The sequence below is a fragment of the Anolis carolinensis genome, chromosome 3 (genome assembly GCF_035594765.1).
Source record: "Anolis carolinensis isolate JA03-04 chromosome 3, rAnoCar3.1.pri, whole genome shotgun sequence".
In the NCBI taxonomy this organism is placed as follows: Eukaryota; Metazoa; Chordata; class Lepidosauria; order Squamata; family Dactyloidae; genus Anolis; species Anolis carolinensis.
In genome coordinates, this window is record NC_085843.1 from 282,328,309 (window position 1) to 282,340,623 (window position 12,315).

General features: G+C 42.7%; 1 protein-coding gene across 1 annotated transcript in view; it reads right to left on the reverse strand.

The window, feature by feature from the left end:
• Nucleotides 1–665: 665 nt before the first annotated feature.
• Nucleotides 666–12,315, reverse strand: part of b3gnt7 (UDP-GlcNAc:betaGal beta-1,3-N-acetylglucosaminyltransferase 7) — a 57,727-nt gene continuing 46,077 nt past the window's right edge. Inside the window, exon 2 of the mRNA XM_062976892.1 lies at nucleotides 666–5,723. Coding sequence (XP_062832962.1) covers nucleotides 4,526–5,723 — 1,198 coding nt within the window. The 3' untranslated portion in view covers nucleotides 666–4,525. The remainder of the gene's footprint in view (nucleotides 5,724–12,315) is intronic.

Consider the following 12,315-nt stretch of genomic DNA (forward strand, 5'->3'; position numbering starts at 1 on the left):
CCAATAATAATAATAATAACGCACTTATTTTTCTCCTGATTTGGAGAGTATAGTTCCATCAGTGCAGCCTAGAACCACATTCGGTTATTTTGCTGCTTCATCACAATCCTGGCTCATGTTTAGCCAATAATAATAATAATAATAATAATAATAATAATAATAATAATAATAATAATAATAATGTATTTATTTTTCTCCTGATTTGGAAAGTATAGTTCTATCAGTGCAGCCTAGAACCACATTGCATTATTTTGCTGCTTCATCACAATCCTGGCTCATGTTTAGCCAATAATAGTAATAATAATAATAATAATGCACTTATTTTTCTATCATAGTGATCCTAGAAGTGCATTGGCTTTTTCACTGCAACTTCACAGTCTAGGCTCATATTTAGTCCACAAATGCAAATAAAATGAACCAAAGCCAAAGAGAATACTCCAGGCAAGGTCTCCAAAACAAAATAAGGCAGCATTACTATTTCCCTTGACTTGGGCATTATATTTTTAATCACATTTGCCTTTTTTGCTGATGTATCACAGTCCCGGCTCATATTTAGTCCACAAATGCAAATAAAACAACCTGAAATAAAAAGTCCCGGCTCATATTTAGTCCACAAATGCAAATAAAATGACCCAATTCAAAACGAGTGACGACATGACGAGCGCTTTTTCCTTTTTCTTACACAAAACATTTTATTTAGAAACCAAAATAATCATAAAATTCCATGGCATTGATATGTACAGCTCCATCAGGACAAAGCGACATGGATCTCCGCTCTCAGACACACAAACAGAGGTTTCGACAGCATCTGCTATAAATAGACATCCAGATAATATGTATTGTGTAGGTATATAAATTAAAAGGAATTACATGCAGATCTGTCTCTGCATAAATAGATGCTTCCACCGCACGCGATGGTTGTCGGGCTCTGCCCAGGCCAAAGCATATTGCCTTCACTATTAAAAGAAACAAGGAAGAAACGGGGAGCAAAAGTTTGCAACTTTGCAAAAAAAAAAATCAAGAGAGGGAGCAGTTCCTTTCCTCCTTCTCTGGGAATAAAAAATCACCTTCATAAATAATAATAAAAAGTTCACAGTAAAAAACAAAGTCACAGGCAATGGTCCTGAATCTTCTGCTAACTTTCCGCAAAGTTGACTCATTTGACGATTTATGATTTTCCCAGAAGTTTGGAGCACCTCGTCCCCTCTGAAAACTCTGCTAATAATGCCCTTCTTGTTGCCCCGGGTTGTGCTCAGAAAGCACCTTCAGATTGAGAAGAATTCAGCCAAGGAAAGCCTGCCAAGCCCTCCCCTCCGCTCTGTTGACTTTTCCATTTAGAAAGGAGGAAAAGTGTGTTCCTTTTTCATTGCAATACAGATACAGAGATCCCAGAATCCCCAAACAGCATGCTCCAAAAAGAACTTTTATTGAGTTTTGCAAAGTTGGAAAAAATTGTTTTTTTTTCATGGCCAGAATAACTGGCTTTCTGCGAGTTTTCCGGGCTGTCTGGCTATTTTCCAAAAGCATTCTCTCCTGACGTTTCTCCCACATCTATGGCAGGCACCCTCAGAGGTTGTGAAGTCTGTTGGAAACTAGGCAAGTGCGGTTTATATATCCACGGCAGAACAAAGAACTTGGACATTATATATCCAGAGCGGAAAAAAGAATTTGTACATTATATTTTTTATCATGTTTGCCTTTTTTTGCTGTTGGAGGCAAGTGTGAATGTTGCAATTAATCACCTTGATTAGCACTGAATGGCCTTGCAGCTTCAAAGCCTGCCTGCTTCCTGCATTGAGGAGGGATCTTTTGTTGGGGAAAACTCTAAAATCAGGACAGTAAATAAAAACAGCAACACTCAAAAAAACAAGAATCCCAGACAAGATACAATCAGGGCCAGCTAACACATCCCAATAAAGGATTCCCCCAGGATACCAGTATTAAAAAAAAAAACTCTAAAATCAGGGCAGTAAATAAAGAGCAATACTCAGAAAACTGGGGAAATCCAGACATGAAACAACCAGGGCCAGCTAACACCTCCCAACAAAGGATTCCCCCCAAGGCAGGAAGCAGCCAGGCTTTGAAGCTGTAAGGTCATTAAATGATCATCAAGCTGGCCAATTGCAACATTCACAAGACTTCTTTCTACCAACCTGGACAGATAAATAAACCTCACCTGCCTAGTTTCCAACAGACCTCACAACCTCTGAGGATGCCTGCCATAGATGTGGGAGAAACGTCAGGAGAGAACATGGCCATGCAACCCAGAAAACTCACAGCAAAAGTTGGAAAAGTTTACAGAAATATTCAGGTTGGAAGGGCCTCCAAATCCATGTTACTGACACAAAGGATCCTACATCTGGAAGGGTCCCCCAAAGGCCATCTAGTCCAACCTCTAGCTATGAATGCTATGGTTTGCTTTCTGATAGCATCAGGGATAATTCATAATCCATAATTCCCATTCTTCACTGAAAGAAGGAAGGGATTGCCCATTATCTATCATCTGCATTGGATAAGCATAGGGTCCTGTGTATAGGGAGGAATCTCAGGGCAAGACTGCAGCCTTGAAAATGTGCAATTATATTTTTATATATCTTCATTTATTAGACTTATTTTCTTCTCCTTGGAATGTCATTTTCTGTACAACGATGAGTTAACCTGTCACGCTGAAGGCTGGTTTTAATTGCATTGTGTCAGGTTTGCGTCCCTTATACCAGGGTGGAATAAAAACCAAGTAAATAAATAAAAATAAATATCCACGCTTCCGTTTTTCCACTGTACGCTCAGGAATATCCCTGCATGCCTTTTGGAAAATACCTTCAAGTGAACTTTAGAGAGGCTTCAGCATATTTTTATTGACTTATGCAAGACTGCCTCGACCTGCTTGTTTGATTTCTGCACACGGTTCGTTTGAATAACAAAATGTTTGCTGAAATATGTTGACCTGCTTTTTTCCCCTCCTTCCTTTTATTATTGACTTGTAGGGACTCTATGCTTTCCTAATTGTGCCGAATTGTCTGCTAAAGAAGACACAGTAATGCCCAAAGATGCATTTACTCAGGAATGGCAGTAAACCTTGACGTGTGTCAATCAACCCCATCCGTCTTTGCAAACATTACATTGCTGCACTTACAAACAGAAAAGAAAACCTTCCTGCACCAGAACGTGCATTGTCTATTATATATATATATATATATATATATATATACATACATACATTAACACATTATTTCCTTCCAGCCTGCAGATGGGACAAGTGAAATCACACGCTTGGCTCAGCAAAAGCAAGAGATGGAGGAAAGGAATCTGTCCGATGGAGAGCGTTACACATCAAGGGTTCCCGACCTTTCGTTCTCCAGATGTTTTGGACTTCTTCTTCCAGAATTTCTCTATAATTTCTCTCAGAACGCCTAATTACTCTATTCTTCACTCCCTCTGTTCTCAAACCTAATCTGGCATCTCGGGAAAACTCCCCAGTTTCACAAGGAAATTGAGGAGGCTGAGGGGGCTGAGGCTGTTAGGAATGGTGGGAGTTGCAGTCCAAAACACCTGACGGCAGAAGTTTGCCCTTGCCTGAACCTTTTGTTTGAATGGCATTGTGCTTCCCCATTTGAGATGCCATTGACTCAAGGACTTCTCACAGATTCTCTCAGAACGCCTAATTGCTCTATTCTTCACTCCCTCTGTTCTCAAACCTAATCTGGCATCTCGGGAAAACTTCCCGGTTTCACAAGGAAATTGAGGAGGGTGAGGGGGCTGAGGTGGTTAGGAATGGTGGGAGTTCCAGTCCAAAACATTTGGAGAACCCAAGTTTGGCCAGACCTGCTGTTTATTCTATAAAAAGAGCTGGAGAACTAAAGGATGAGATCCACCAACTACACAATCACACAAGTTACACGTATACAAACCTCTCCATCAGAGGCAGAAATATGGAGGAGAAAAGTGATTGCAAACTCCAGGTTTTGCTGGTGGTTGTACCTTCTGCACATTTGCACATGTAAGGAGGTCCAACGCCTCCTTGTGCAAATTGCACAATTGTTATGCATCAGCTTACAACCTGGACTTAAAACCATCGCCATCGCAGCCCCTTCTTCTTCCAAGCCTTTGGCGTAAACGTGTCGACGGAGTTATCACAACGGAGCCTCCAAGTCTTCATCCACTCTGGTGCACACATTCATTCATCTTGAAATAAAGGTATCTGCACTTTCGGGACCAGCCCGCAGCTGAGAAATACACCACAGGAGCACGACAACCAAAAATAAAGTTGGATCTTTTTGCTCACTGTAGTGACGGAAAGAACGGAGGAGGCCAAATCTTTGTGGCTCGTCCCCGAAAATGCCCAGTGGAGTCCCCTTCTCAACATAGTCTACTGTCCATCTTTTGTCTCCAAAAAATCCCCAAATAAACATAAAATACCGGGACGACTTCCCCGTTGGTGTTCCGTGTCTTACACGGTTTCCTCCTCCTTGGCGAGGAGTTTGGATATCGCACCAGTCTAGGTTTCCTCCCAGTACAAAAGGCGGAGCTAAAGGATCTGGAGTTTCCTGGAGCAGGTCAAGTTACTGTGGACCAGATCCCACATGGCCAGCAGCTCCGCCGGGAGGAGTTTATGGACCACCATCATGCTCTGGTAGAAGCAGGGCTCCTTGTTCAGTTTGCTGTTCTTGTTCTTGACGATGCCGAAGGTCTTGAAGCCAGCGTGGGCCACGGGTGCCACCTTGAGCGCCTCCAGGCACATGCCCAGGAACACGTCGTCGATGGGGTACAGCTCCAAGGTCTCCGAGACCCGGTGCAGCTTCTTGGCCAACGGGCCGTCCATCACGAAGCCCCCTCCGCCGGCGTAGGGCGGGTAGTTGTTCTTGCTGTACAAGGCGCTGGGGATGTAGTACTTGTTCTCCTTCTTGCGGATGGGCCGGGCCTTGAGGAGGACGTCCCCCACGAAGAGGTCTCCGCCTTCCTTTTGGTCCTGCAGGAACTCCAGGATGTTGTCCGGGCTGGCGAAGACGTCGTCGTCCCCCTTGAAGATGAAGCGGACCCGGTCGCAGTAGATGTCGAACCACTTGAGGAAGTGGACCTCCTTGAGGGTGAGGTTGAAGAAGCTGTCCAAGAAGTCCCACTGCAGGATGTCCTTGTAGATGTAGTCCTCATACTCCAGCAGCTTCTGGTAGTTGGCCCGCTCCTCTTCCTTGGAGGCCACGCCGAGGAGGAAGAGCGTCCGCACCTTCCGGCCGCCCACCTCTTTCTCGCGGCCCCACGTCCGGCGGATGGCTTCCCGGCGGTCGTGCTGCGTGATGATGGACTTGACCACGATCAGGAGGTGGATGTCCCCGCCGCACTTCTCCGGGTGGTTGATGAGCATCGGGAAGTAGCGGCAGTGGCGGTAGAGCAGGAACTGGCGGAAGTTGGGCTCCAGGCCCTTGAACCAGTCGTCCTTGGTGAAGTTCAGGTTGGCCGAGCAGTTGATGGTGGTGACGTCCCACGCCGTCACCTGCTTCTCCGCCGGAGCCGTCTCCTCGGCCGTGGGGATCTCCTTCTTCCAGAAACTGTTGGCGGCCGAGATGACCCCGTCCCTCTTCTGGGCTTTGAGTGGCTCCTGGGACACCGACTCTTTGACTGGCGGCTGGCCTTGGAAGAGCTGCGTGGGAGCCATGCCACGCTGCAGCACCGTCACGGCCACCACCAGCGCGAAGGAGAGGAGGACGCTCTTGTAGACAGTCTTCTTCCTAGGAAAGGAGAAGAAAGAGATGACAAGATGGGCAAAACATGGTCTCTACGGGGATTGACGCCACTCGATATCACATTTGCAGCCAACTGAAGACCTTCAACCATGCAGAGATAAATCTGGCACAAAATTTGACCAAAAGTTGTGACAAAACACGAAATACAGGCAGCCAAGTTATGAACAAGATCTGTCCCTATGATAATTGGATCTTGCAAAATGTGGTTTGTTGTATAAACAAGGGTTGGAGATAAAGCTTCAGCAGACGCCTTTACCCTATGATAACAACTCCTTCAGGCATGAATTTCCCTTCCAAGGGGTAGATGCAGTAGAGTCTCACTTATCCAACACTCGCTTATACAACATTCTGGTTTATCCAATGCATTTTTGTAGTCAATGTTTTCAATGCATTGTGATATTTTGGTGCTAAATTCGTAAATACAGTAATTACTACATAGCATTAATGTGTAATGAACTACTTTTTCTGTCAAATTTGTTGTATAACATGATGATGATGATGATGATGATAATAATAAGTTCATTTATGGTAAAAACATCAAAACATCCGGGCGTCCCCTGGGCAACGTCCTTGCAGATGGCCAATTCTCTCAAGTTGCTCCTGACACAGGAAAAAAATTCCTATTGTCTCTAGGAGTTGTTTGTGTAAGTCAGATGTTTGTTAACTCAGGGATTGCCGGTAATGCAAAACTACCACCAACCCATTGCTACAAACACACTAGAACCTTCCATATACCTTCAGTTTGCCTCTGCAGGACTCTCAAAAGGGCCATATATACAGTAGAGTCTCACTTATCCAACACTCGATTATCCAACGTTCTGGATTATCCAACGCATTTTTGTAGTCAATGTTTTCAATAGATCGTGATGTTTTGCTCCTAAATTTGTAAATACAGTAATTGCTACATAGCATTACTGCCTATTGAACTACTTTTCTGTCAAATTTGTTGTATAACATGATGGTTTGGTGCTTAATTTGTAAAATCATAACCTAATTTGATGCTTAATAGGTTTTTCCTTAATCCCGCCTTATTATCCAAGATATTCGCTTATCCAAAGTTCTGCCGGCCCGTTTCTGTTGGATAAGTGAGACTCTACTGTACTTCAAATCCTATTTGTAACTGGATTGATTTGCAATGTACCTGTATGCTGAATACATGAAGTTTGTGAGTAAACCAACTATGTTATGTCTCTTGAGAGCAAGATTTAAAGGCTTTAAGAGAGAGTTTTGGCAACTGAAAAGAACACTTCTGAAACCCTGCTATAGATGTTTGTGTGTGTTTTGTACACTGGCATATTTTTGTCCCTAACAGCTCAAAGAGATATCTAGGCACATCAGTTTAACAGCTGAGAAACCTGACTGCCTTTCATGAATGACATTTTTCTAAAAGATTATGACTCTAACTAGAGGTCATGCTTTTTCCCAAAAGGTTATGGATCATTTTTCCAAAAGGTTATGACTTCTCACAAGGTCATACCTTTCCAAAGATCATAAAATCTCCAAAAAGGTTATGGAGATTTCCATTTTCCAAAAATTCCATCTGAACATTAGGAAGAGCATACTGATGGTAACACTACGTAACAAAAATTGAAATAATTTTCTGTTCCTGGTTCGAAAGTGTTATTTCCTGTTTAATTGTGTGGTCCTAAGCATTATTTCCTATTTACCGTATATACTCGAGTATAAGCCGACCCGAATATAAGCCGAGGCACCTAATTTTACCACAAAAAAAACAGGGAAAACATTGATTCCAGTATAAGCCGAAAGTGGTAAATTTCAAAAATAAAAATAGATACCAATAATATTACATTAATTGAGGCATTAGTAGGTTAAATGTTTTTGAATATTTACATAAAGCTCAAATTTAAGATAAGACTGTCCAACTCTGATCCAATCATTATTCTCATCTTTTTCAAGGTAAATGTGCTTATGTATCCTTTTAATAATAATAGAGTAAAATAATACATGTAATAATAATAATAATAATTATTATTATTATTATTATTAAGTGTTCGACTTGTGATTTTGTGAAACAAAACCCACATATCTATCTTGTTTGCTGTGTCATACAACGTCGTTGTGTTAATAATAATAATAATAAATAATACAGGAAAATAATACAAGTAATAATAATAGAGTAAAATAAATGTAATAGTAGCAACAATAATAGAGAAAAATAATAAATGTAATACAGTAGAGTCTCACTTATCCAACACTTGCTTATCCAACGTTCTGGATTAGTCAATGTTTTCAATACGTCGTGATATTTTGGTGCTAAATTTGTAAATACAGTAATTACAACATAACATTATTGCGTATTGAACTACATTTTCTGTCAAGTTTGTTGCATAACATGATGTTTTGGTGCTTAATTTGTAAAATCAGAACCTAATTTGATGTGTAATAGGCTTTTCCTTAATCTCTCCTTATTATCCAACATATTCGCTTATCCAACGTTCTGCCGGCCCGTTTATGTTGGATAAGTGAGACTCAACTGTAATACCAATAATAATAGAGAAAAATAATAAATGTACCATATATTCTCGAGTATAAGCTGACCCAAATATAAGCCAACCAGGACCCTCACCCGAGTATAAGCCGAGGGGGGCTTTTTCAGTCTTAAAAAAAGGGCTGAAAAACTAGGCTTATACTCGCATATATACAATAATTATGCGGTCCTTACTTTGAAAAAAGTTGTTCTACTGCAGACATTTCGTTTTTGTGGCACAAACTAGGGCTGAATGGGTTGAGACTCTATTAGGGGCCGGGCTGTGGTGCAGCTGGCTAGTAACCAGCTGCTATAAATCACTACTGACCGAGAGGTCATGAGTTCGAAGCCCGGGTCGGGTTAAGCCTCCGACCATTAATAGCCCCGGCTTGCTGTTGACCTATGCAGCCCCGAAAGACAGTTGCACCTGTCAATTAGGGAAATTTAGGGACGCTTTATGCGGGGAGGCTAATTTACAACACCATAAAACTGCCAGCAAAACACGAGGAAAGGAATGAGGAAGTACAGCCACTACTGGACGGTGAAGCAACAGCTCCCCCTGTGGCAGGAATCGTGAAGCTGGAAAAATGTTAAAAATGCCTCTGAGTCTGTCTAATGTACGTTGTTTGTCTGTTGGCATTGAATGTTTGCCATATATGTGTTCATTGTAATCCGCCCTGAGTCCCCTTCGGGGTGAGAAAGAAGGGCGGAATATAAATACTGCAAATAAATAAATAAAGCTATAGCAAAGTGTGCTGCAGTTTAATAAACTTTTCCCATGTTTTACGATAGGAACAATTAGGAAATGACATTGATAACCCAGGAACAAAAATTGTGCTGTGGAATATGCGGAATACGAGTCCAGTTGAGTATCCTTCTTGGGAGTTTTTTTTAAGCTGCATGGGAATTTGTTGGGAGGATTCCTATTGTGTCTTTAATGCAGGGAAAGGGGTTGGACTGGATGGCCTTTGGTGTCTCCACCAACTTTATTCCTCCTCTCCTTCCCATCCCTCTGGGGCATCCACCGGGCCGCTGGAATGTATTCGGTTTGCAAAGCCGAGCGGTGTCCAATTTCCGCTCTCTGCCCTTTCCCGAATCCCTCGCATTCCAGCCACCTGGGCTGCCTTCTCTGCCTTCGCAGCCGGAAAAAGGAAAGCCCCAACGAGAGACAAAGGGGCAGTCAGGCTTGCCAGCCTTGCAAGCGTCCCAATTTGGGGATCGCCAAAACTTAGGGATTCTTTGATGCTCCCTTTGCACCAAGCAAGGACTCCGTGTGGAGTCAGATCAGTGCGGAGTGTGTTAGGAGCATCAAATCAGAAGAAAAAGCCAAGAATGGGATTTTCTCAATTTTCAAACCAGAAGAAAAAGCCAAGAATTTTCTCAATTTGACCCCAAAACTTCTCCCCAGCCCATCTTCTAATACAACGCATAACACATTTAGGAAAACGTGTTTGTGGTATATTTACGGATCACAAATTGTTTCTGTTGTGACTCGGCTGGAACCTCAGATTGACTCTGATGAGGATGATGGGGCCAGGCTGTGGCGCAGGCTGGTGAGCAGCCTGCTGCAATAAATCACTCTGACCATGAGGTCATGAGTTCGAGGCCAGCCCATGGCAGGGTGAGCACCCGTCAATTAAAAATAAAAAAAATAGCCCCTGCTCGTTGCTGACCTAGCAACCCAAAAGATACAGTAGAGTCTCACTTATCCAACACTTGCTTATCTGACATTCTGGATTATCCAACACATTTTTATTGATGTTGATGTTTTTTACTGGGATAATTGTTTTATTGCTTTGTTACTGTTTTGTTTGTTTTATCGGGCCTGGCCCCATGTAAGCTGCCCCGAGTCCCTTCGGGGAGATGGGGCGGGGTATAAAAATAAAGTTATTATTATTATTATTATTATTATTATTATTATTATTATTATTATTATTATTATTGTAGTCAATGTTTTCAATACATCGTGATATTTTGGTGCTAAATTTGTAAATACAGTAATTGCTACATAGCATTACTGCGTAATGAACTACCTTTTCTGTCAAATTTGTTGTATAACATGATGTTTTGGTGCTTAATTTGTAAAATCATAACTTAATTTGATGTTTAATAGGCTTTTCCTTAATCTCTCCTTATTATCCAACATATTCGCTTATCCAACGTTCTGCCGGCCCGTTTACGTTGGATAAGCGAGACTCTACTGTAGTTGCATCTATCAAGTAGGAAATAAGGTGCCACTTATAAAAAGTGGGGAGGCAAGTTTAACTAATTTACGACATTGGAATGAGGAAGTGCCGTCAGAGTGGATAATGAAGCAGCTGCTCCCCCCGGTGGCCAGAATCGAACATCCCCTCAGGAGAAGGTTAAATTGCCTCTGCGTCTGTCTGTCTCTGTCTCGGTTCGATGTGTTTACAGGCATTGAATGTTTGCCCTATATGTATATAATGTGATCCGCCCTGAGTCCCCTTCGGGGTGAGAAAGAAGGGCGGAATATATATACTGTAAATAAATAAATAATAATTCAGGTTCACAATCAGGTTCAAAATGTCCCTGTTGTAAAAGATGAGGAACAGAGAGTGCAAGTTCATTTTCCCACAGCAAGGAATGATGTTGATGATACTGAAGCTATCCAGGTGCACATTGACTTGGAAAAGGAGGACAGTTCTCAGTCTGACAACGAGGCTCAGCAAACTAACGAGCAGGCTGACCTTGATGGAATGGAATCTTTAGATCAAGCTGACCGTCTGGAATTCAGGGTTCGGAGGAGTGTGAGAATCGCAAACAAGGGGGAGGTTAGAGGCCAGAGAAATGCTTTCATGTTATGCAAAGGGTATTAAAGCAATGTGTTTGGAGATAAACCTTTGTCGAAGCAACTTTCGTTCAACCAAGCTCTCATTTTCCTGGATTATCTTGCAGCTCTTGTGTTCATACCCTGTTGGGACTTTGTTTATTCCTTGTGATTTCTGGAACTAATCTCTAAGACTGTATTTTGCAACGTTTCGGCAGGCCTTTGGAGATACAGTCATTAATTAATCAGCCCCAGAGGGTTTTTAATAATCTATCCCGTTTTTATTACGATTTTACCATTTATGTGTTTTAAATGCAATTTTTTATCCTGTATTTTTGTTTTAATTGATGTTATGGTTGAGCCTTCTGGCTCCGATACTAGGAGACGAGGTCGTAAGACTCCTCGAGAGTCAGACTCTTTTGAGGAGCGCGAAAGGAAACGGCTCCGGGACTTATTTGCAGAACCAACAGATGAAGACTCATTTGAGGGTTTTACCGAGGGAATGGAGGAAGAGATGGTTAGCTCAGAGGAGGATGACATGGAGTGGACTCGTGTGAGGGAGGATTTGGGTGTTCCTGGTAATGATAGCATGGGAGGCGACTGGTTGCAGGATCAGACCCATGGACGGGATGGAGGGATGGAGCGGGATCCGCAGCTGGGGATGCTGTGGGGCGTAGTCAAAGGTGTTTTAGCTCTGATGAGGATGATGATGAGGAGGCACCTGGAATTAGGATAGCAGCTGACAGTGATGAGGAGTTGTAAACTGGCATAAAATGGGGTCTAGAATCAATGGCTAATTGCGTTGGGCAAGGTAATCTGGACGAACGCTTGGGCTCTTGTTGGGGAACTTCCTGAAGACGGGTGTGATTCGTTGCTGGATACGTAAGTTACCAAGGACACTGGGCATAGACGGCGGGAGGAATTGTGTGGGCTTTTTCTGTGCAACTTGTGTTTAATCTTGATAGCTTGGACCTCCGTCGTCTTTTTGACGGACATTATTTGCCAACTCTGGATTGACGCTGGACTGACTGACTGACTACGACTCTGGACTATCCCTTCTGTGGCTATCGGTGGAACTTGTGGAACCTTAGACGTCTGCGCTTGGCTTTCGACCTCGGACCGGATTGGGACCCTGCTGACCGTCGTTACCCTGATTGATGTGCCTGGACCTGGTTTTCGCCCGTTGCACGGAGGAGCAACAGCCCGAGTTACTTCTGAAGCTCTTGAGTAGCAGAGGGGAATCTGCTGCTGGGTTTTGTGTTCATTTTGACCTTTTGTTAACCAGTTTTTGTTTGTTTAAT